Source organism: Emys orbicularis, chromosome 23 (assembly GCF_028017835.1).
Source record: "Emys orbicularis isolate rEmyOrb1 chromosome 23, rEmyOrb1.hap1, whole genome shotgun sequence".
In the NCBI taxonomy this organism is placed as follows: domain Eukaryota; kingdom Metazoa; phylum Chordata; order Testudines; family Emydidae; genus Emys; species Emys orbicularis.
Genome location: NC_088705.1, coordinates 3262878 through 3285128, shown reverse-complemented (window position 1 = coordinate 3285128; position 22251 = coordinate 3262878). Strand labels below are relative to the sequence as shown.

The 22251-nt window shown below is 57.6% G+C and overlaps 1 protein-coding gene across 4 annotated transcripts; it reads left to right on the top strand.

Moving 5' to 3' along the window:
- Nucleotides 1-1125: 1125 nt before the first annotated feature.
- Nucleotides 1126-20746, top strand: LOC135893762 (angiopoietin-2-like). 4 transcript variants are annotated; one of them, XM_065421686.1, is made up of 10 exons: nucleotides 1126-1539; nucleotides 8758-8913; nucleotides 9729-9850; nucleotides 11796-12028; nucleotides 12398-12409; nucleotides 12595-12719; nucleotides 13461-13562; nucleotides 15392-15558; nucleotides 19941-20071; nucleotides 20586-20746. In XM_065421686.1, exons 1-10 carry the CDS (start codon nucleotides 1234-1236, stop codon nucleotides 20744-20746), a joined length of 1515 nt encoding a protein of 504 aa, XP_065277758.1. In that variant the 5' UTR covers nucleotides 1126-1233. The 4 variants fall into 4 exon arrangements, with proteins under 4 accessions (XP_065277758.1, XP_065277759.1, XP_065277757.1 ...); XM_065421687.1 differs by lacking the exon at nucleotides 12398-12409 and adding an exon at nucleotides 12458-12464 and having other exon boundaries at nucleotides 11796-12044; nucleotides 12615-12719; XM_065421685.1 differs by lacking the exon at nucleotides 12398-12409.
- Nucleotides 20747-22251: the final 1505 nt, after the last annotated feature.

Sequence of the window (22251 nt, the reverse complement as noted above, 5' to 3'; positions counted from 1 at the left end):
GTTTCAGTTTGGAGCTAGCTGGGGACGGGGAGTGAGTGCAGACGGGGGTGTCTGCCTCGCTGGGCCCCAGAATGGACCCGGCGGAAGGGTCTTGTTCTTTGTACCTACAAGCTCTGTTTTAGACCGTGTTCCTGTCATCTAATAAACCTCTGTTTTACTGGCTGGCTGAGAGTCACGTCTGACTGCGAAGTGGGGGTGCAGGACCCTCTGGCTTCCCCAGGACCCCGCCTGGGTGGACTCGCTGTGGGAAGCGCACGGAGGGGCATATACTGAATGCTCCCAGGAGAGACCCAGGAGGTGAAGCCATGTGAGCTTCTTGCCCTGAAGACAGTCTGCTCCATGGGAGAGGAGGCTCCCCAAAGTCCTGACTGGCTTTGTGGGGAGCAGTTCCAGAGCATCGCCTGGGGACTCCGTGACACTCAACTCTTCGCCCTGGGAGCTGCATCCAGACTGTGAGCAGCTCCCCTCTGAACCCACCAGGCAAAGTAGTCGGAGCTTCGCTAGTCTCTCCCAGCGGGGCAGGTTTTCCAGACCTTCCTGGCACATGTAACCCCCCTGTGACAGACCTGCCACTGACAAGCTGTCTGTGCGGGAGGGGGGTGCCAGGGTTAGAAAGCGGGGTGCTGGGAAGCACTCTCTGGGGGGTGAGGCCAACTATTCTCCAAGCTCTGCCAGGCAAAGTGAGTCTGCAGAGAACGGCAGGAAGGAAGGAGGCGAGGCCAAGCGGCCGCCTAAGATAAACGGAAAGCCCCAGCGCCCCTGGCCTGGGCTGGGGGCTGACACACATTCTTGTGGCCTAATTATCTCCTCTGAGGGAGCTGGATTCCAAGGGACAAGGCATCCTCAAAGAGGGCTGGGACTGGGACGCGTTCCAGAGCCCCACAGGGGGTGGGAGAGGAGCTGGGGGGTGAGGGAGGGGAAAGGGGAGGGCTGAAAATAATAATAATAATAATAAAACTTCCTGCGGTTGTCAGGAGAACATGGGCCAGAGATATAGGAAGCAATCGAGGGCCTTTATCGTGGAAACACAGACTCAGGGAGCAGGATTCCAGGCCAGCTGCGCGCCCAGCCTCGGAGCTGTCAGACGCCACATGTCAGCAGCAGCAGCCGCCGAGCAGGGGGAGGACTGAGTGTCCCACACCAGGCAGCACAGAAGCAGGGAAACGTGCGTGCGTGTGAAGTTCAAACCAGACCCTTTCAGCTGGGTAGGAGTAAGCCCCCTGGAAGGTGAGGATGGGAGCTGGGGGAACCTTGCTGTGGTTAGTGGGGGCTGCATGGGCTGTGCTGGCTCTGGGACTTGGTTCCCACCTGAAAGGGAAGGACAGCCTTGAGAGACCTCAGCACCAGGTGCAGCATGGGCCCTGCAGCTACACCTTCCTGCTCCCAGAGCTTGGGGGCTGTTACCCCTCCGCCGCCGAATACCAGGTCTCCAACTCGCTGCAGAGAGATGCTCCACCCGTGCCTGAGCCCAAGTGGCCAGCCAAGCGGCTCCAACAGCTGGAGAACGTCATGGAAAACAACACACAGTGGCTGCAGAAGGTAAGATCCAGTCAGGGCCCACTTGGATCGCAGTGGTTCTTGTATAGATTGCAGCAGTGCCCACAGCATGCCAGTCCCTTTCCAAACACAGGGCTTGGCCTGCAAACATGCAGCATTGCCAACCTCCCTCTGGGATCGGAGAGTCAAACGGGGCTCTTGCATCAAGGGGCGACCTCTTGCAGCTTGCTCCCTTTCTGCTGCCGATGCACGAGCCAGGCTAGGACCCAGCTCGCTCTCCCCTAACTGCTGCCTTTGCAGCAGCAAAAGCATCTTTGCGCAGTAATGTGGGTGGATGTGACTCAAGGCTGCACTGTCACTTTTCTGACCATAATCATGTGGCGCTGGCTTCCTCGAGAGGCTTTGGTCAAAGTCTGTGCCTGGGAACTGCTGTATAATTACTTTGTTAAAGGGACCAAACAGGCTTCTCGCCTTGATCCAGACAGTCTCAGCATTACTGCAGGTAAGTTACCCCTATAGATGAGGAAAACAGTACAAGGGCTTGGATCATTTAAATGGGCAACTTCTTTATTGATCCTGGGAACCTAGCATCTCGCCTAATATTAAATACCCCTTTAAAACTGTTTAAAAGGTTAGATCTCTACTAGCCCCCTCCTGAGTGTGACATGCTTTCTGTCTCTGTTCTCAGACCCGTGTTCTGCTACTCGGCTGTGCCTGATGTTCTTTTACCGGCAGAGCCGGAGTGGAAAAATTCTTCTTCTGTTTTTCTTTCCAGTTATTTTAAACCCCAGGAAATCACAGTCACTTGGGTTCATGGGTCTCTCCTTTGCGAGCCGAGAGTTTGAGAGTGACTCTGGTACCAGTTACACTGGTGTAAATCGGGAATAACTCCACTTACACCAGTGAACTGAAGTAAAATCAGTTTAGAAGCAATGTCAGAATCGAGCCGCATGGGTGAAATCCTGATCCTTTTGTCACTATTTCTGCCACTGACTTCTCTGCTGCCAGGATTCACCCCGTGCCTGCAGGGTATATCGGGCTCCTTCCTAACCCATAAATACCAATTGCTTTGCATGCAGATACCAGCCAGGCAGCAAAGGGGTTGTTTCCTTCCTCTTTGTTCCCAGGCTGCTCTGAGGGGCATGTGTCTAATTCAGACTACGTTACATCTCTTTCCAAAGACGACCTACGCAGGGCAGAACAAACTTATTTACACTCTACCAAAGCAATAAGCAAATATTTGCACTAGGGGAGAATTTAATTAAAAATAAATCCCCCCAAATAAAAACCCCATCAGATCAAAGGCTGAGGGCATGTGAGCAGTGCAGGGGAAAGTGTCTGAACGTGATTAATACCAAGCATTACAACGCCCTTGTGTTAATACATATTCCTGTGCACTCACTGGGATTGCATGTAGTGCAGCATTGAGAGCAATGCTGTTTGCGGTGCAGGGGTCTCTGGATGAGACCTTAGCTCCCAAGGTCCTGCCAGCTCAGCATGGACTCTAAGGATTCCACGGGACGGGATTTGCCCCAGAATCCTTAGCTGTGTCGCTTCTGTCCTATCCGGGGTCCGTTGTGGCTTCCTCCGGAGTTGTGGCTGAATTTTCATGGTGCTGTGTGCAGAATCTACGGCGTGTCGTTTGAGGACCCGTTGAAAGACAAGGGGCGGCAGCGACATAACCTGCAGGATTCTTGTGATTGTGCCATATGGAGGCACAGTCTGGGAAGCCGCAGCAGCTGACCCAGACTCCAGGCAGGCAGAAAACATGTGTCTGGGGTGAGGCAGTAGGGTTTTGTCTCTAGGAACTGGGGTGATTTAGTCGTCAGTGCCGCTGAACCTGATTTGCATGGAAAAGTCCCCTTCTGTCTGCCAGCACATTACAGGGTCCCCTTCTGTCTGCCAGCATGTTACAGGTTCCTGAGGCTGCTGCCCCCCCAGGGGCTCAGGTCTTGATACTGCTTTTACAAACATGCCACACACTGAATGCGCAGGGAGGGCAGGGTGGACAGAGCCCGGTCTGGGTGGGAGAGGGTGCTCCCCAGGCTGTCCTGGCCCTCTGGCACTGCAGGGGTTAAATGGAGATGCACAGACTGTTAGGAAGTGGACTGGAAAACATTCTCCTCAGCTGTTTCCTTTCCCTGGACACCCAGATGTGTGTTTATTGCCCAAGAAGCCATGAATCATGTTGTCTGGGGCGGAAGGTAAACAGTGCTGATCTGGTTCCCTGCTGAGCGGGACCCAGCGTCGCGAGCGGAGCCAGGGGGCTGCTCCCAGGCACTCGTGTTTTCAGCCCTGCTGGGATCCAGCCACCGTTTCTCATGCAGACTCATCGGGGAAGCAGGATTCCTCCATGGCCAACTGGGAGCAGGGGGAGCCCAGCCAGAGGCGCTCTGCCACAGGTTGCTGGGAAAGGAGACACAGTCTGGTGAATTGTAAAGCCTTAATGCTGGTGGCTGAGAGAGGGGCAATGGGAGGGAACCGCAAAGAGGAATGCCAGGGGCTAGCTGGCTGCTCCGTACCAGGCCTCTCTCTGATCGCTCGGACTCCAATCGTATAGCTGGGATCGTCACCTGGAGCAAGATGCCCTGGGCTGGTGGCTTCATCGCCTGCTAAAGCCCCACCCTGGGGCCTCTCCTTGAGAAGGCAGGTGCTGACGTTAGGGCCTGTCTCTCACCCCTGGGTGCTGAGCTGGACCGGCCATGTCAGCTGGACAGCAGAGGGAAAGCAGCAGCGAAAGACCAGGTGTCTGGTATGGCCCACTCAGAAGTTCCCCTGCACTGAACTGCCAGCACCGCTGCCCTCAGTCTCCCATCCAAACGGTGACCCGGGGAGAACCTGCTTCGCGTCACCGCCCGGGATGGCTGCAAGCGGTGGGGGGGAAAGCAGCAATTAGGGCCCAGCTGATCCAATGTGTGAGGACCTGGTGCCAGCCTCCTCCTGACAGCCTCTGCTGCTGCGCTCCATGACCTGCTGATGGAATGTGGACACCACCCCGGGTGCACCGGGCGAGGGGTAGCTGGGGGTTCTCGGGCTCTCTGACAGCCAGTAGACACCACGGCGGATGCAAAATAGGATTGGCTGGTTCTGAGCCTCAGCAAAGTGCATCATCAACCTCGCCAGGCGTGTCTGGGGGACAGTGCTCGGCAATAGCTCAGCTGCACCAGAAGGGAGCAAACTTCACTCCACCTGCTGGGCTCAAAGAGCCAAAGGCGGAAACCGCTTGGCACTGACGTTTCCCCGTGAGCCTCTGCTCAGTGTTTGCTCATGAAGCTCAGACACGAGGCTGTCGGCTCTTCCCTGCAAACATTCCCCCCCCCCCAAATCTCCCATTAGCCTCCCTCCAAACCTCACACCGAGGCGCTTCGAGCGTGGTCTAGGCCCCTCGGAGAGGGGGCTACCTACCTCCGGGAAGCAATGATGGATGGGCTTGTGGGTACAGCGGTGCATTGGGACTCTGGAGATCTGGGTTCACTTGCTGACTCTGCTTCAGGCTTCCTCGGTGACCTCAAGCAAATCGCTGAATCTCTCTAGGCCTCAGTGCCCCATCTGCAAAGTGAGGATAACTAACCGGTCTGTTCCGAGAGCTCCCCGGGGCAGGGGCTGGCTCTCACTGGTGTATATACGGCACTCAGCACAATGGGGCTCCAAGCACTGCCAAAATAAAGCTGTGTGTGCCCACAGAAGGGAGTGATCAGTTTTGTGCAAGGAGCCCAGGTTTGAAAATCAGGCGTCTTAGCAACACAGGTAGGGGTGGGGTTCCTTCTGCAAGTCAAAAAAGGCCCGGCAGAATTGTCTGTCACTCAGCTGTGGAGAGCCGTGACACCCTTGGTGCCAGGCTCATGCCCCTGGTGGTGCCACATGGGAACCGGAAGCCTAGTTCTGTCAGGTGAGGTAGGAACCTCTGGTCAAGGACAAAGGGACGGGGGATTTTACAGCTCATGCTGACGCTGCCGGCACTGCTGTATTGTGAATGACTCCGCTTGGCCATCGCTCACTCACAAGAACGAAGGTTTTCTGGCTGACCTGGGGCCTGTTCTTAGCTCTGCCACTGACTCAGCACGTGACCTTGGCCAAGTCACTCAGCTTGTCTGTGCTGTGAAAGACGACCCTGCTGAGTTACAGTATCAAGCAGGCCTGGACAAGCCAGGTTTAACATCATGTCGCCTGGTCCTGGCCAGCTGACCCCGTGTTAACCATGACAGTCTGTACCTCAGGCGTCTCCTTCATTGACGGGGATCATGACCCTGACTCAATTCATTAACATCTGCAAAGTGCTTTCAGATCCTCCAACGGACAGAGCCTGGTATTCCTGCCAGACACCCAGCTTCCTGTTTATAATCTGTTCTTTTGCTGAGACCCCCCGGGCGACTCTCCCCAAACAACCCCCACCCTGTAACTCCTTCCCGCTGCGACTCAGCCACCAGCACGTCAGGAATGGAATGCGAGAGGCCACCTTGGGCCTGCTGTTATGGGATTTGGCAGGGAAGCCCGTCAGACAACGCTTTCCAGCCATTGTGGCTTGGAAGTGGCCAAATCAGGGTGGTATCACTGGAGTTAAGTCCATGCTTTCTATTGACCAGCGCCCATTTCGGGGCGGGGGTTGTTATCAACCCCACCCCCTTGTCAACAATCAGCTGGAATCTAGCAGGTTTTCTGATTTACTTTGCAATTGTGCAGGAAAAACCTGATCCGAATCGGCAGTTCCTGGCTGCTCAGGACCAAAACCCAGTGAGAGTTTTGCCCTTTCAGGATAGTCTCCGGTGGGTTCGCGTAACATCAAAGAGACCCAGATTTTAAAATAAAAGGGCTTTTGCTGAGTAGAAGGTGACCAGACAGCAAGTGTGAAAAATCGGGACGGGGGGGGGGGGGTAATAGGAGCCTATATAAGAAAAAGACCCAAAAATCGGGACTGTCCCTATAAAATCGGGACATCTGGTCTGCCTGGCTGAGTAACAGGCCTTGTGCCAGGGATATGGCAACCCGCTGCGGGAGGGGAATGATAGTGGAGCCTCCTGGCGCATTTGCAGCTCAATGAGCCTGGCTTTGCCTGAGCAGTGTGGGCCTGTGTCTGGGAAGGACGGCGTGCGGTTAAAGACACTGGCCAGGGCCTCAGGGGCTCTAGCCTCAGTTCTTGGCTCTGCCAGATGGTGGGTGGGAGCCTGGTCAAGTCAGTTCTGTGCCCTTCTCCCCTTTGTCTTGTCTAGTGAGATGGTGAGTCATGCGGAGGCAGGGGCTGTCTCTTGCTGAGTGCACGTGCAGTGCGCACCGCCAAGGGGCCCCGGACTCAGGTGGGACTTCTGGGCACAAGTCAGAGGACTGAGGATTCAGTGGGCCAAGCCGTCCTTGCAATCAGCCCCAGCGTACTGCCTGCCTGCGGCAGATTTTAAATCTGCCTCACTCTTTAATTCCCCTAGAGATTCGACTGGCTCCTAAGGTCAGTATCATCCCAGTTTCCGATGGCCTGGTTCCTAGCCCTAGTTCTCAAGGACTTCTAGTTCCCTAATAAAAGAGAACACAACACTAAATACCAGCAGATGCTCTTTAAACAGCAGCAAGGGGCCGGGTCCTGCAGACATGCCCTGCTGGGAGGTGGTGTTTTACTACCATGAGCCTCAGGGCTTTGGCTATAGAACTGCCCATCTCTGATAACTGCCCCGGAAGGAGGCAAGGATCTGGGGGTCTGGGCCAGCAGCCTCTCTCCAGAACATGTGAGCCTGTGTGTGAGCCGTCGGGAGGTACAGTGGGTGTGCCTGTCACAGTTGCTGCATACCCAGGATCAGTCTCTTTCTGGGGTAGGAAAGGTGCCTTGAAAACCTGCTCCCATCCTGCTTCACGAAGGACAGAGGTTGGTGTGAGGGAGGGAATCACATTCATTCCAGACCTGAGAGTGTTGGAGGCGCTCCCAGAGTCACCGGGAATCCATCAGTGTTTATTAATTTACCCTCCACCCTTTTTTTTTAATTTTCTTTTTAAAAATCTCTCTCCAAGTTAAACAAGTCACTGCAGAGCTGGGCCCGTCCTGCATCACTTCAGGATGGGCTCCATGGCACAGTGGAAGGATTAAATAAGTCCTTGTTTACATCTGTGTAACAGACGAAAGCAAAGTGATGCAGTGAAATGGGCCACTGGTACAGACACATGGCCCCTGCCCCGGAGAGCTCCCAGTCCAGGGAGGAAGTCTGCATACTGCCATGTGAGGCACGCAGTGAACGGGTTTGAGCCCCTGCTCCGGAGCAGCGTGCCCCATGCGCTCTCGGCTCGGGCACGCGAAGAGGAGCCAAGCACAGGCGGGTGTGATGAGCTGAATTCCCTTCCTCGCTCCCCCGTTACAATGGGAGGAAGTTTGGCAAATGCCCATGGGGATGATCGTGTTTGTACATGGGCAGGGCACGTCATCTGCATACACAGTGTGGAGAGCAATATTTATGCAGCGAGGAGGCCCTGCGAGCGAAAAGCACGCGGCCCCCTTGCCACAGCCTTCAGGGGCAGGGGGGCAGTTACAAAACAATAGGCAGAAAGAAGCAAGCGGGGCTCGGTTCGCCCATTCCCAGACTCTGAATTTGTTTACCACTCGTCCCCTCCAGCGCAAGGAACGCAGGGAGAGAGAACTGTCTAGTGGTTAGAGCACAACCCAGTCCCAGCTCTGCCAGGCCTGGGGGGAGCATGACTGCAGGTGACCCCACTGCACGTCTCTGTACCTGTCTCCTTGGGGGGGATCAGTAGCACTGCCTTGCCTTTCCGGGGGTGGGGGGCAGGTGAGGTTTAACCAAAGCGTGCGAAGCAGCTCAGACATGGGAGGCAAATATATGTGCTGCTGGCTGATATTATTAACCTGAGAACCTGACTATGAGGTATGTTTCCTAGAGTTCATGTTGCATGTTTCACAGAAGGCAGGTGCCTAAATATCATGGTGGTGGATGGACGGATGGATGGAGGTGTGTGCCGGAGGTCGGATGGATGGACGGATAGATACAGAAGTGTGATTGGGGATAGGGAGAAGGGAGTGCAGGGGTGGTCTGGCTGGGTGGCTAGCTAGAGGGACATGTAGGGGGATGGATAGCTGGATGGGTAGGTAGGTAAGTAGGCATGCAACCAAGTCAGCACATCAAGCTACAGCTACAGCATGGCCTTTATCTACCAGTGTAACACCGTCACCTATTGACGACACACTGTGTAACCCCCCCAGTTCCATTCCCACTGCTGAGGGAAGTAGTCGTTTCCCACACAACCCCTTCTTTGCCTGTTTTTTGTTCCCAGCTGGAGAGCTACATCCAGGAGAATGTGAAAATGGAGCTTGCCGAGATCCAGTTCCACACGGTGCAGAACCACACAGCTGCCATACTGGAGATCGGGAGCAGCCTCCTGAGCCAGACGGCTGAGCAGACCCGCAAGCTCACCGACGTGGAGACGCAGGTAACTGCTGGCTGGGCTGTCTCCCGAGCTGTCCCCCAGGCGCTGAGCCCTGGAGTCGTTGCGTGTGACTCCACGGACTGGAACAAGATTGCGTTCATATACCGCAGGGCTGGACTTGGTTCCCCGCTCACGGCAGAGAATGTTCCGCTGCATCTCGCTAGTCTCCGTGCATTGGGATTTGTATTTTTTGCTGGAGATCTTTATAAGAAACAGAGGGGAATTTGATGCCACCTCCGGTGAAGACACCTAAATGACAAGTGCACCACGGAAGCTGCTGTGATTTCAAACAGCTTCTCCCTGATCCCCAAAGTTGTAGAAGGTGCACTCCAGCTTTCAGAGGACTGAGGCTGGACACTTCAGAATTGTTCAGCATCTTGCATGCATGTTGCATCCTGGGCTCTTGTGAAAATCTGGCTTTTTGTTTTGGTACCTACATGGGAGCTGAGCGCTCTGGGAAATCCATAGAGCCCTGCAAATCTGTGGATATCCGCTTTATATCCGTGGATATCCGCATGTGGATACCCGTGGACCATGTTTGCGGATTGGATGCAAATGCTAATTTTGTATCTGTGCAGGGGTCTAGAAATCCAGCCCCAACGGTGGGTGCTGAGCCCTTGCAAATCTGCCCCCTGCTGCACTGAGGGCTCTACCTAATCCCCAGAGTCTTCCTCCCCACCCAAACTTAGGCCAAAATCCATTTCCCCATGCAGGCTGCTCCTCCTGCTGCTGGGCTACGGAGCATGTTTCCCAAACCCACATCCCCTCAGATCCCATCCCTTCCTGACCATCCCAGTCTGGTTTCTTCCCCCCCGCAGGTTCTCAATCAGACCTCAAGGCTGGAGATCCAGCTGCTGGAGAACTCTCTGTCCACTAACAAGCTGGAGAAACAGCTGCTGCTGCAGACCCAGGAAATAAACAAGCTCCAGGAGAAGAACAGGTAAAAATCCCTTCTCTGGGTAGGGCTGTGAGAATGCGGGGATGTGGCTGTCTCTACCACACAAAATAGAAACAGGACAACCCAGCGTGGTCTGGGACTTAGCAGCGTTTCTAGGGCCAGATCCCCAGCTGGCGTCAAGCCACACCACTCCAATGACTTCACCTTCCAGGTGAGGATCTGGCCCAGAGGACTTGACAAAAGTTGTGGGTTTCAGGGAACTCTTTGGCATTTCATGGAACATTTCCCCCTTTCATTTCAAATATTTTTCATGGCAAATTCAGTAAAATCTCATTTTAAGCTCCTATATTGCTAATTAACTGGCAGCCTGTGTTGTGATCATAATAAAGACCCCTGTTTGGATTAAATTCTTGCTCTGGCTTACAGAACAACCAATAAAAATACAATAAAATACAAAAGTCAGTGCAGCTCACGGGAACTTTTGTTTTGCAAAATGGATCCCAGACTCCAGAGCTTTGGAGTTCTCCTCTTGCCCAGTACCTACCTTTCCAGAAGTGGTTTTAAGCGTCTCCAGGCAAGCGCCCTGCTCCCTTTGGAGTGCGGCGTAGGGAGGTGGGCGACTGTGGGTCTGAAACTCAGGCAGCTGCTGCCTGCACTGACTGTAAAGAAACACGCAGTGTAGTTGTAGCCCTGTTGCTCCCAGGATATTGGAGAGACAAGGTGGGCGAGGGAATGTCTTTTATTGGACCATCTGCTGTTGGTGAGAGAGACAAGCTTATTACAACAATCTGTAACCCCGATAACCCCCCTTTTTGTCCTATGACTGCAGAGGTGTTAATGGGCACTCCACCTTGAACGCTCCCTAGAATATGTGCTAACATTCTGTTCCACCTGCGTTTAGCTGTGCCGCTTGCTCGGAGCATCTTTCCCAGTCCTACAGAAGAGCTCTGAGCGGCTCCAAAGCTTGGCTCTCTCCCCAGTAGGAGTTGGTCCAATAAAAGATATTCCCTCCCCCATCTTGTCTTGTAAATAAATAGGTTGTTGCCCCCACTATTAGGGTGATTAACAGACGCAGAGGGGGCCGGCCGGCTTAGGGCGCCTGCTTGGTGAGGGACGGCTCCGCACTGCACGTCCCAGAACTGCGAAGGGCTTGTGTCAAAGGCCCCCAGTGCGGATGCCGTGAATGGACTGAGCTCCAGTGAGATCCCCACTGACTGGAGGTGACCATCTGGCTTATGCTTCTGGGAACATTCTCCCTTGTCAATCCTCCCTGCAGCTAAGGCCCCGGCACCGGAGCTGGGAGAGCCTGCCTGGGAGCCAGCCAGCCAGCTCTGGCTGGGAGAGGGGCCTCTGCTAGACCAGGGACTTGTCATTAAAGGGTTTATGGCTCTTCCTCACCCCCCTCGCCCCGGCGGCAGGTGGCCTGTCCCCAGCTCATTGCATTTGGGAAGGACGCTGAGCGTTGTGCTTGGGCCGACGGCTTCATAGAGGCACAGCTTGAAAACGTGTTCCCTAAAAGCTCAGAACACAGGAGGCCGATTCAAGAAAAGCTGGGGTGTGGAGTTTGAAAAAGACACCCTGCCTTTGGAAAGCGTGGGGCTGGCAGCGCTGTGCTAGTGGGGGCCGAAAGCCAGAGCCCCAGAGCCGTGCCTCCCTGGGGACTGCAGCAGGCAGTGGGCAGAATGTGCAGGATCCATCTGTCTGGTCCTCATCTGCCCTGTACCATGGTATCTGGGCTCCTTCCGGTCTCTAGTGTGTTTCTCCTCACAGCACCCCTCTGAGGTAAGGCTGGGCAATTATCCCCTTGTGTAGATGAGAACAGAGGCACAGAAACTAAGTGACCCAACCAAGGTCACACCGGGAGTCTGGCAAAGCCAGGAGGGGAAGCCAGGGCTCCCAGGCCCCAGCCCAGGCTGGGCCACCCCTCCTTGGCTCCCTCTCTCTGAGGCTCCTCTTAATCCCCCCCTTCTTGGCCCCCTGCCCCCAGCTTTCTGGAGAAGAAAGTCCTGGACGTGGAAGGCAAACACGAGGAGGAGCTGCAAGGGATCAAAGCCGAGAAGCTGGAGATGCAGAGCCTGCTGTCCAAGCAAACCCAGCTCATCCGGGAACTGGAGCAGCACCTCGCCACAGCCTCAGCCAACAACACGGTGCTGCAGAGACAGCAGGCGTCTCTCATGGACACAGTGCACCAGCTCCTGAGCCTGGTCTCTCAGTGCAACCGTCAGTACTGCGGGGCGTGGGGGGGAGGGCTGGGTGTGGCTGCTCGGGAGTCGGGCCCAAGCAATGGCCCAGCAAGACTGGGGGAGTGTCGGGAGAGCTGCTCCCCGACTCTCAAGCTGCCCCACCTCACTTTAATTTGAGCAGCCTAGGGGCTGCTCTAATTTGGAGGGTTGGCTCTGCTCCCCTGGGACCCTGGGCATAGCCTTATCGCCACCAGGCCCCATCCCTTCCCAGCAGGCTCCCTATGCTGGGGTCGGAGGGCTGGCGGAGGAGCCGGCCGGGCTGGGTTTACATCTGTTGAGAATTCCCTCCTCCCATGGGTTCCCGGCAGATTCTGGGCCACTGGCTCCACTCAGGCGGCTGGAGCAGGGTCCGGAGTCAGTGTGGTTGGGACAGTGCGACGTGAGCTGCTAATCAGAGGTGCACAAGGAGCAAGGTCCCATGGCAGCAGAGCCACAGGCGGTGCGGGGCTGGGGGGGGCATGGTGGGGTCAGTCCCCCCGGGCAGCGTCTGGAATTGAAGCAGCTGGGGGAAGAGCTGAGTGTCCCCTTGTCTGCTCCACCCAGAAATCTCCCCGGCCCCGCAGGGGGAGCAGAAGGTGTTCCGGGACTGCGGGGGCGCGTACAAATCGGGCCTCACTGCCAGCGGAGTCTACACCCTGCACTTCCCCAACTCCACAGCCACCACCAGGGTAAGTCTCCAGCCTGGCAGCATCCAGGTGAGCCGGGCCCCCTCCCCAGCCCCCGGCAGACTTGGCCCAGGGTCCGGGATATGCGAGCACATGGCTGCTGGCAGAGTCCCCACCTTGATGTAGCTTATTGACACCCACTAGGAGGGGCCAGTGGCAGAGGGCGGGGAGTGGGGTAAAGCAGAGAGGGGCGGGGAGTCAGGACTCCTGGTTTCTGGTCCCACCTCTGGGGGATGGGGGGTGGCTAGTGTCTGGAGCCGGGCAATGGGATTCTGGTTCTTCCCTCAGCTCTGCCACTGCTTCACTGTCTGGCCTTGGGCAAATCGCTTCAGCTCTGCCCCGCCGCGTATCCGTCTGCAAACGGGGTCTGCTAGTTGGCTGGGTTAATGAGTGCAGGCAAAGCGCGCCGAGCACCTGGGGGGCGATGTGTCGGAGAGGGGCTGAGCATTAGCATTCCTGAGATGCAGACGAGTATCCCCGGCCCTGAAAAATGGCACTTGTCAAACCAAAACAACCCCCGCCCATCACATCCACCCACCCCACTGGCCCACTCTGCCTCTCACGGACACCACAGTGGGGATGGTTACTAGCCGGGGCCAGGCCTGGGGATCACAGCCGAGCCCCTGCTTTGGACACGAGGCCCTCGCGCTCTGACGTGGGGCCCTCACGCTCTGGCGTGGGCCACGCCCGCTCGTGGGGCTGTGCTGTATGTGTCCAGCCATGGCCATGCTGTCCCGTTCACAGGCATTCTGCGACATGGAGACCAGTGGGGGAGGCTGGACTGTCATCCAGCACCGGAAGGACGGCTCCGTGGACTTCCACCGCACCTGGAAGGAATACAAACACGTAAGGCTTCCCCGTCCTGTCGGCAGCCAGCGCCGCCCCGGTGAGGCCGTGGTGTGGGACCCCCGGCATTTCCTCACACTGGGGCAGGAAGAGCTTCCCGTGGAGGCTAGGAATAGCCAGCACTCCCAGGGGCGAAGGGCCCTCGCTTCCCCACCCGGAGCCCCCGGCCGCCCTATACACGTGGGAAGGAAGAAGAGGAGCAGAGGTTACTGCCTTATTGTTCAGGGCATGTGGTGAAGGCCTTGGCTCTGGGTACACGGGAGGCCGCAAACAGGAACCCAGCGATGGGGGAAGGGATGGAGAGTGGGGCCGCCCCTGCACCGCAAGGAGGGAGCTGAGGTTGCTCCCCTGCTGCAGGGTCAGGGCTATTTTCACCGGGGTGTTGTGATGTAAAGACGGGGAGGCGCTCAGATACTGTGGTAACAGTGCACAGAAGTCCCACAGACAGAGAGAGGCCATGATCTGGAGATTCTGTGCCACCAGTGTTCCTGAATCAAAGCAGGCCAGGCCCTGCTTTCCACGGACGGCCCAGGGTCCAAGGGGGTGTCAAACGTAGATGCCCAAATTGCTAACTGGTCAAGGGAGGGAGGGTTCCCCCCCAGATCCCAGGGGTGGCCCCTCTGCTGGGAGTTGGTTGCGTGGGCTGTATGGAAGGGAAAATCAGGAGCCATATCCTTGGTGTTTGGAAAGACCCCAGATGCTCCAAGTGAGCCCCGGATTGCAGGGCTTCTTCCATGTGGCGGGACAGTTTTAGAAGGTGATATCTCAGCCAGTCCCACCAAATCCATCTCCAGGACCTGCCCACTGAAGTCTGCAGAGATGCACCATGCATGGATTTGGCTCTGTGAGCCCCATGGGCAAGTGGCGACATGGTGAAGTGTCTGGTGCACACATGCACACACACTCTCCACCATTTGAAACACTCCCGTGGAAAAGCTATCTGTGCAGATGCTGGAAAAAGATCTCAGATCCTGGCTGTGGTTTCAGCTCATTCCCATGTGAGTCGTGTGGCTGGCCCTGGAGAGTGGTTTTGTAGCCACAGCGCTGAGAGAGGGGGTGTGGGTGTGGATCTGGGTGTAAGGGAGATTCTGTGTCTTGTCCAAGAAATGGCCTGGTTCCATACATGGCAGGAGCAGCAATGCAGGGGGCTCTGAAACTCCTTCCCCTCATACACTGGCTCAGCCTGTGGTGTTGTGCGGTGCCCTGGTTGGCCTTTCTCAGGCTGTAATGTGATGGAGGGGATCTATCTGGGCACAGCAGGGGTAACCAAGGCAATTGACTTGTGGGCTCTCCAGAGAAGTTACTGGTCAAAGAACCATTGTCTGGATTCATTCAGAATTCCAAAGCCCAGCACAGAGCTCCCTGGACCGCGCCTGGATCAGCCACGCGCACTGTTGTGGGGCTGGTAGAGCGAATGATGTGCTGCAAAACCCTGCTTCCTTCCGGGTTCCTTCTTTCAGCCTATCTTGGGCACCTCTTGGCCTTTGCCTGGCTGCACTGAACACTGCAGTGCCACCCACGGGCTTTGTTTTTGGAAAGCCGTTCTAACCAGATCCAGATGCCAGAGCCTGAGGCGTCTCAGAGGCCCAGAAGTGGGATCTTAAGCCCCACAGTGACACTCTAGTTACAAAGCTACCATTGTACGTACAATTCCCCCAGAGCAGAGCAGAGCTGGCCCCTTCCACCACAGAAATCACAAAGCAGGAACCTGGGGACTCTGCTTTCTCGGGTAGCAGCCACTAAGCGCGAAGCCAGGTGAGCCCCAGTGCCGCCGGCTGGTTCTTGGCAGCCCCCTCCTGCTTCATTGGGTTTCTGGTCTTTCCACGCAGGGCTTTGGGTCCCCATCTGGAGAACACTGGCTGGGAAATGACTTCATCCACCGGCTCACTGCTCAGGGCTCCTATTCCCTCCGAATCCAGCTCCGGGACTGGGACAGCAACGAGGCCTATTCCCTGTATGGGCATTTCCACCTGGGCAGCGAGGAGCAGCTCTATCGGTGAGTCTCGCTTCGCCCAGCTTGCTGCGTCGCGATTTGTGCACGAAGGATGACCCCGCCCCGCCCACGATGGCAATCAAGCCCTTGCCAAATCCACTAGGCCCACCTGGGCCTGGAGAGCCAGGATCAGCCTCTGGGTCTCCTGAAGGGGGGGGAGGGTTAATCCCCGCTCACTCTCATCCCACACAGCAGAGTCCAGAGAGATTTCATGGGCACAGCACGTGGCATGGAGAATCCCCTGCCTTTCCCATGCTGCAGCAGAAGCTCCTCTTGCATTGTGCATGAGCCAGCTGCTGCCTCAGCACCCCCTTGTGGCCTGAGGTTGCTCTGCAGGTGCCCTGCCTCAGTTTCCCCACTTCTCAGGACTCTGTCAATCTAGCTCTTCTCTCATTCGGCACCCTTTCCCCCTGGGGGCTAGATTGATTAACATCAAATCATTCCCCAAATATAGTTCTCGAATCTGCGGCAAGTCCAGACACGTAGGCTTTCCTGCTGGGGTCTCTCAGGCCTTCCCTGCCCAGAGCCTTTCCCTGAAGACGCAGCGTTCCCTGCTGGAGCCTCCTCCCTCCTGCCAGCCATTCCCTGCCGTGGCAGGCCTCCTGCTTCACTCCTGTTGTTTCTCCCTGAACATCCCCCTTCCTCTGCAGCTTCCTGCTACTCTTTGGAGGAAAATCAGCTCTTCCGGGCCCAGCTGGTTCTACCAATTAAACCCCACCCTGATCCCAGGTGAGGTGGGGGGAGGAACAGGAGACCTCTCCCAGGTGCAGCAGGCAGGGCTAACTCTATGGGGCTGGCCAGCTCCAGGTCTCTGGACGTCAAAGGGGCATCTCCCCCCACACACACACACACGATACAGGCACTTTCTGTCCCAAGGTACTACCACCACACGCATTGCACCATGCTCTGGAGCCCGCCAGTGATGTTTCGGCTCCGTCCCGATGCTCCAGTTCCTGGAGAAGCCAGCCCGGAGCACCCCCGGCTCAGAGTTCCTTCTGCAAAGTCTCGTTGGGATTTTGTCCACGCTCCCTCCCATTTTCACCCCCTTTAGCTTTAACACCCCTGAGCTGTCAGAGCCTCTGATCAGACGCTGACTCAGTAACTGGGCAGAGCGGTCGCTAGGGAGGAACGTGATCCTGTGAAGTGCCTTATCCTGCTCTCTCTATTGGGCACGTTGCCGTGCTCATGAGTAGAGCAGGAACTGAGCCTAGATTCCCCACACGGCAGAGCACGCCGGGCCCTACAGGCTGTCCACATTGTACGTCTGAGCCCGGCTTTTGGGGAACAGCCTATGACCACTCTCGAAGAGAGAGCAGGCTCCTTCCACACCAAGTGGTGCCAACAAACCCACCCATACCCACCATCCAAGCCAGCTCAGAATCGGCTCCTTTACCAGGCACCTGGGGCACGGCCTCCTCCTAGCTGGGCTGCAGTAACCCACAGGGTCTGCTTTGCTCGTGGCAGCAGCTTGGTGACATGGGAATCGGGATGCTGTGCCATACAACACCAGCGTGACCTCACAGAGAGCTACCGGCACTGCAGCTGCGCTGGCCCAGTCCTGTGTGCTCCATAGACTCCAGGCAGCTCCAGCCCCAAAAGCACTTGCTCCGATGGCCCCACGTTGTAACACTGGTGGAGTCAAACACGTACAGACAGGGCCTATTGCTGGGAAGAGCTTTCCCAATGAGGTGAGTCAATACAGGACTGGCAGCCCTGGCCTGGAGTTTGGCAAAGACTCCCCCAGCTATATCTCACGTGAGGACACAATTCCATGAAACTTTTTCGAGAGTCTCACGCGCCTCCTCCCAGTTCACTGAAATCATCTTAATGCAAATGTCTTTTACAGTGAGAGTCCCGCTGCCTCCAGGGTGGCCTGCACTCTGCAAACGAAAGAGGCCAAGGGAATAAAACAGCTTTTTATAGTAGCCAAGCACATGCCCTTTGCTAAAACCCAATGGAACCTCGGCCTCAGAGCTTTAAATCCAGAAGCTGCGTTTTCCAGTGGGTTCTGTGCTTGGCAGACTAATCCTGCTCTCCTGAGTTTCAGGGCTCTGCGATGAAGGGCAGAAATCTTCGTCTGTGCCTGATCTACAGCCAGTGGAAATCAGTGGGAGTCTCTCCAGGGGCTGCACTGGGCTTTGGTTCTAATTGATCCCTCCAGTGAATACAAATCATGGTCACTGGACTGGCCGTCGCAGCGCCACACCCCGGTAATGAATGGGGATCGGGGTTCCTGGCAGGAGACCGGGCTCGTTCTCCATTTGTTTGATCTAACAGCTTTTCCCCAAGCGCTGAGAATTTGGCTCTGAGTCCCCAAACCTGGTGAGACACACAGGCAGCTTTTTCAGGAATTTTAGAGGCGTTTTTATCCTGGATGCTGGGGCAGCTTTGGGCTATGCTGTGAAATTCCATCTGCAAACACCTAAGAGTCTTCACTAGCCAGTTTGCGTTTCATCGCCCTGGCCTGGCAGCTTGTGCACGTGGTTTGCCCCGATGCTGTCTTTGTTTTGTGCCATGAGAAGCAGGGCTCTCGCCGAGTCCTTCTTGGCGCTCGGCCCCAGCAAAACACAAGGTCATGGGTAACAACCCACATCCAACAGCTGCCCTTGCTCCATGGCAGGTCCGTCACTCGACTCCTCGCATTCCATCCAGCTCCAGACAGGCTGGCCAATGACAGCATCCAAAGCAAGGCCAGCGGGTCCCTTTCCAAGCCCAGCACCCAGAGTAGCCGCTACCACCCACGCAGCTCGGCGCACGCAGAGGCAGCGCTGCACCGTGTGGGCTGTGGGTTCTTACACTGTGATTCCATAGCTGGCCCATGAGCAAGAAGGGGTCATTGTCCATCCGAGTGCCCCCTCCGTGGTCTCCAGGGCTAGACACAGCCACGACAGCTCCTTGAAAACCCTGAGCCACCGTTGCATCTTGCTTTCGGAGCCCCTGGGTGGCTGGAGCTGTGCAGTGGGGCCCTGGGTTTCTCCCTGGCCTGGCCGTTGGTCCAAACACAGTTGCACCAGCAGGGGGCACTCAGCTTCACAGCTGCGGCAAGTCACAACTCCTTGATGCCTGCCGGCAATAATATTTGTGTCTGTGCATGTCCAGGGTGGGAAGCTGGTTCTCTTACCTATAAAGCCACCTGCTGCTTCAGCTAGTCAGGACACCACGAGAACAATAGACCCTGCGGGCCCTAGTGCCAAGCTAAATAACCCCGGTCTCGGGCAGGGTGTTTTTGTGTGAGACAGAAGCAAAACAAACATCGTCTCTGTAGAGGAGGCAGGAACGGGCAGTGGCTGCCCACGGCAAATTGCTGAGGGGACAATACTGGCAATTGCTTTGGAAACTGCAGCTCCTGTTCTCACCCAGACGCACGGCTCCAGGGCCCTGGGGACATCTGGCATGACTCCAACCTCCCCCCTTCCCCGCCAGTCAGTGCCCTCCAGCAGATCCCCCACGCCATCCCACTCCGGAGAGCCAGCAACGGAGGCCAAGCACAGCTGGTGCGACAGGCACAGTGTCACACAGCGTCTGCCCTTTGCAGATTCTCCAGGGTTGGGAGGGAATGGGGCCATTGCCAGCTCTGGTGCTGCTCACAAAGTCCCAGCTCCTTTGGCCTGTCACTCTCTGTGTTCGGGCAGCACCCTGCACAAGGCAGGCATAGAAAATGGGCAGTGCCATGGGGCACTCTGCCCCTTGGGGGCAGCACTGCCCACTGGTCAGTCCCCTGTCAGGTGACGTGGCCTTTAAGGTTTCAGGTGGTTGGACCCACAAGGCCCGAGGAGATCTAGGGAGAGAGGAAAGGGGTCCAGGGAAGAAATAGCAGTTAAAAGGGATCCGGTTACTGAATCTTTAAGGGGCTGGGACCCGGAGCTTTGCGAGGGGCAGGGCAGGGCTCCCTTCTCACCCAGCCAACGAGGAATGAGTTGGGAGAAGGGGCCAGTGTAAATGCTGCCTCTGCCTAGCACAAGGCAGGTGTCTGTAGACACTGGGCAGCTAGAAGGCTCCTGCAGGGCCCTGAGTTAGCAGGGAGAAGAGAGCGGCAGGGGAAGGACTGTTTGGGAAAAGCGCCCCACTGGCAGAGAAGCTGGTCAAAAGCCCTGTGGCTGGCCTGAACCACAGGCCAGCCCCGAGCTGGGGAAAACTCCTGCCCTAAGGAGGGAAGCGGGAAGGACAGTTTGGAAGACAGCCTGGTGTGTGCCAGAGAAGCTGAGGATTGGAAGGCGCTGAAGCCTCTGGGGTTTGCTCCCTTTGTGCTGCCCATTTCTAGGCCTGCTTTGTACCGTGCCCACGTGGCCTCCCTGATCTCCCGTGAGCCCGGCCCTGGCATGGCAGCTGTGGTGGGGACTCGCCAGAGGCGCCGCCTGGACAGCCCCGTGTTTGTGTCTCCCCAGGCTCCACGTGCGGGACTACAGCGGGACGGCCGGCAGGACGAGCAGCCTCAGCCCCCCGGGGACGGCCTTCAGCACCAAGGATGCCGACAACGACCGCTGCGGCTGCAAGTGCGCTCAGATGGCGACCGGAGGTAACTGCCACCAGGGGGCGCTGCGGGGCCGTGGGTGGGGCTCGTAGCCGATTCAGCCCTGAATGACCGTGCTGAGGCTGGGAGGCGTGTAACTGGGTCTCTTCCGTCGTGGTCCATCTAACGCTCCCTGCAGGGATCGGCTCCCACTGGGTCCAGCCGAGTATTCTCCAGGATCCTCGGCCCCTGGGAACGCCTCTGTTGCTCTCCTTAGCGCTGCAGTGAGATAACGAAGGCCCTTCCCTGCCTGGGCAGCGCCCATTGCTTCTCGCGCCCCCAATGACTCCAGCTCTGGCAACGTCCCAGCCGCTCCTCCCCCAGCTCTCCCCCCCCCCCCCCCGGCGATATCATGGTACCGCCTGACTAGGGAGACACAGGAGAGCAGGAGCTCGCTGCTGGGCTTCCCTGGGCAGCGCTGGGAAAGTGACAGCCCCACAGAGAGCCAGTCAGCCCCAGCCCCCACCTTCGCCCTGGGGCTCTGGTGCGCCGTCCCTCTGACCCCCTCTCTGTGCCCTAGGCTGGTGGTTCGATGCCTGCGGCCCATCCAACCTGAATGGGATTTACTACCCCGCTAGCCCCGCGACGGTCCGCTACAACGGCATGAAGTGGCACTACTGGAAGGGGCCCAGCCACAGGCTCAAGGCCACCACCCTGATGATTCGGGCTGCGGACTTCTGAGAGGCCCCAGACGGGACGAGGTGCTGGGGCTGGGCTGTCCCTGCAGGGGAGCCGAGCCGGGCCGGGCTGCACCAAGGCTCCTGTGGCGCCACGTGAACGGCCTCCGGCCCCGAGGGCGAGCTGGCACAGCGCTCTGGACACCTGCTTAGCCCTGCCTCTGTACGGTGCCTCCTCCCCGCCACGCCAGCGCTCGCTCCCGGGCACCAGCCAGCGAGGACGGGCCCTCCAGCTCGTCCAAACGCAGCCTGCGTCCAGGTCTTAATCTCGTCCCGGTTCAGGAGCTGGCTCACAAACATCCTGCTGTTTCCTGGGGAGCCGGGGGCTTGTGACACTGGGGTCATGTTGTTCAGATAAAGCATCAGTGGAGAGCGCAGCTGTGCTGGATGAGTCCCTGGGCGTGAGCTGGGGGGCTGATCTTACCCCCCCAGTCTGGGTGCATCGGGGCTGGGCTGGCCCCAGCGCGCTGCCCTGTGGTCCGGGCTGCTTGGTGTGCAAACCAAATGGGCAGCGAGGGAGGGGAATGCCCAGCCCCCACCCCCGCCCCCACCCCCCTCGTGTTGCAGGGAGGGGCAGGGTCTCAGCCCGGGGTGAGGGTTTGAGAACATGCAGCCCCTGGATCCCCACGGCCCCTGGGGACAGAAACCCCCGAGGGGGGCCTGCTGAGCACTCTGGGGCTGGGAGAGGAGACGCAGACTGGCGGGGGTTGGCCGAGAGGCTCTGTGCCCTTGCCTGGTGAGGCTGCAGCGCCTCGCAACCGGCCTGTACGAACAGGTATCCCCACCTCACAGCCAGGGAAAGGCGGGCACCCAGCGGGCAAGGGATGTGCCGAGGTCACACAGGGAGGCAGCAGAGGAGCTGGGAAGAGAACCCAGGGGTCCTGACCCCCCAGTGGCCTGTTCTAAGCTCTTTCTGCCCCTCTGTCACGTAGCACAGAGTCCCTGCTGAGCACGTCGCCAGGCTTTGCCAGCAGGGCCCAGCGTCTGGGGCGGTGACAGCCCCGCGGAGACGTCACAAAGCCACGAGGCGCTGCAGCGTGAAGAGGGCAAAGCTGGCAGGTTCCCTCGCCCGGCTGCTGCTCACCCCGAAGGCAGGCACCGGAAACTGGGCCAGGCTCAGGCAAAGCCCAGGGCTGGGTCGGGTCAAGGCCCCTGCACCTCAGTGAACGAGGCCCCGGGCTCAGGGTTGGCGCCGTCTGGGGTTGTAACAGAATGGGTGCATGGCTGGGAGGGCAGGTATGCCACGCGCAGCACACAGGGGTCTGGGGCCCAGTGAGCAGGGGGCTGAGCCAGGCGCCCCTGGAAGGCAGGTGGTTTGGATCCTGGCACTGTGGTTTGTTCATAACCCCCAGCCACCATCCACCCTCTCCAAAGCAGCTCTACAGAGGTGATGCCAGGCGACCACTCCCCCCCCATGCACACAAAGAGGGAACCCCAGACCATGCAGGAGTCAGAGCTGCACTGGGGCCTGGGTGTGCTTTGGAAAGGCAAAGTTATGGTGCTGCTACC

What these genes read in the sequence shown, in the direction of transcription:
- LOC135893762 (XM_065421686.1), top strand. Translation starts at nt 1,234, where the DNA reads ATGGGAGCTGGGGGAACCTTGCTGTGGTTAGTGGGGGCTGCATGGGCT. An exon ending in ACACACAGTGGCTGCAGAAG is followed by an intron (nt 1,540 to 8,757) that starts GTAAGATCCAGT and finishes TTTTGTTCCCAG; the next exon opens with CTGGAGAGCTACATCCAGGA. An exon ending in AAGCTCCAGGAGAAGAACAG is followed by an intron (nt 9,851 to 11,795) that starts GTAAAAATCCCT and finishes CCCTGCCCCCAG; the next exon opens with CTTTCTGGAGAAGAAAGTCC.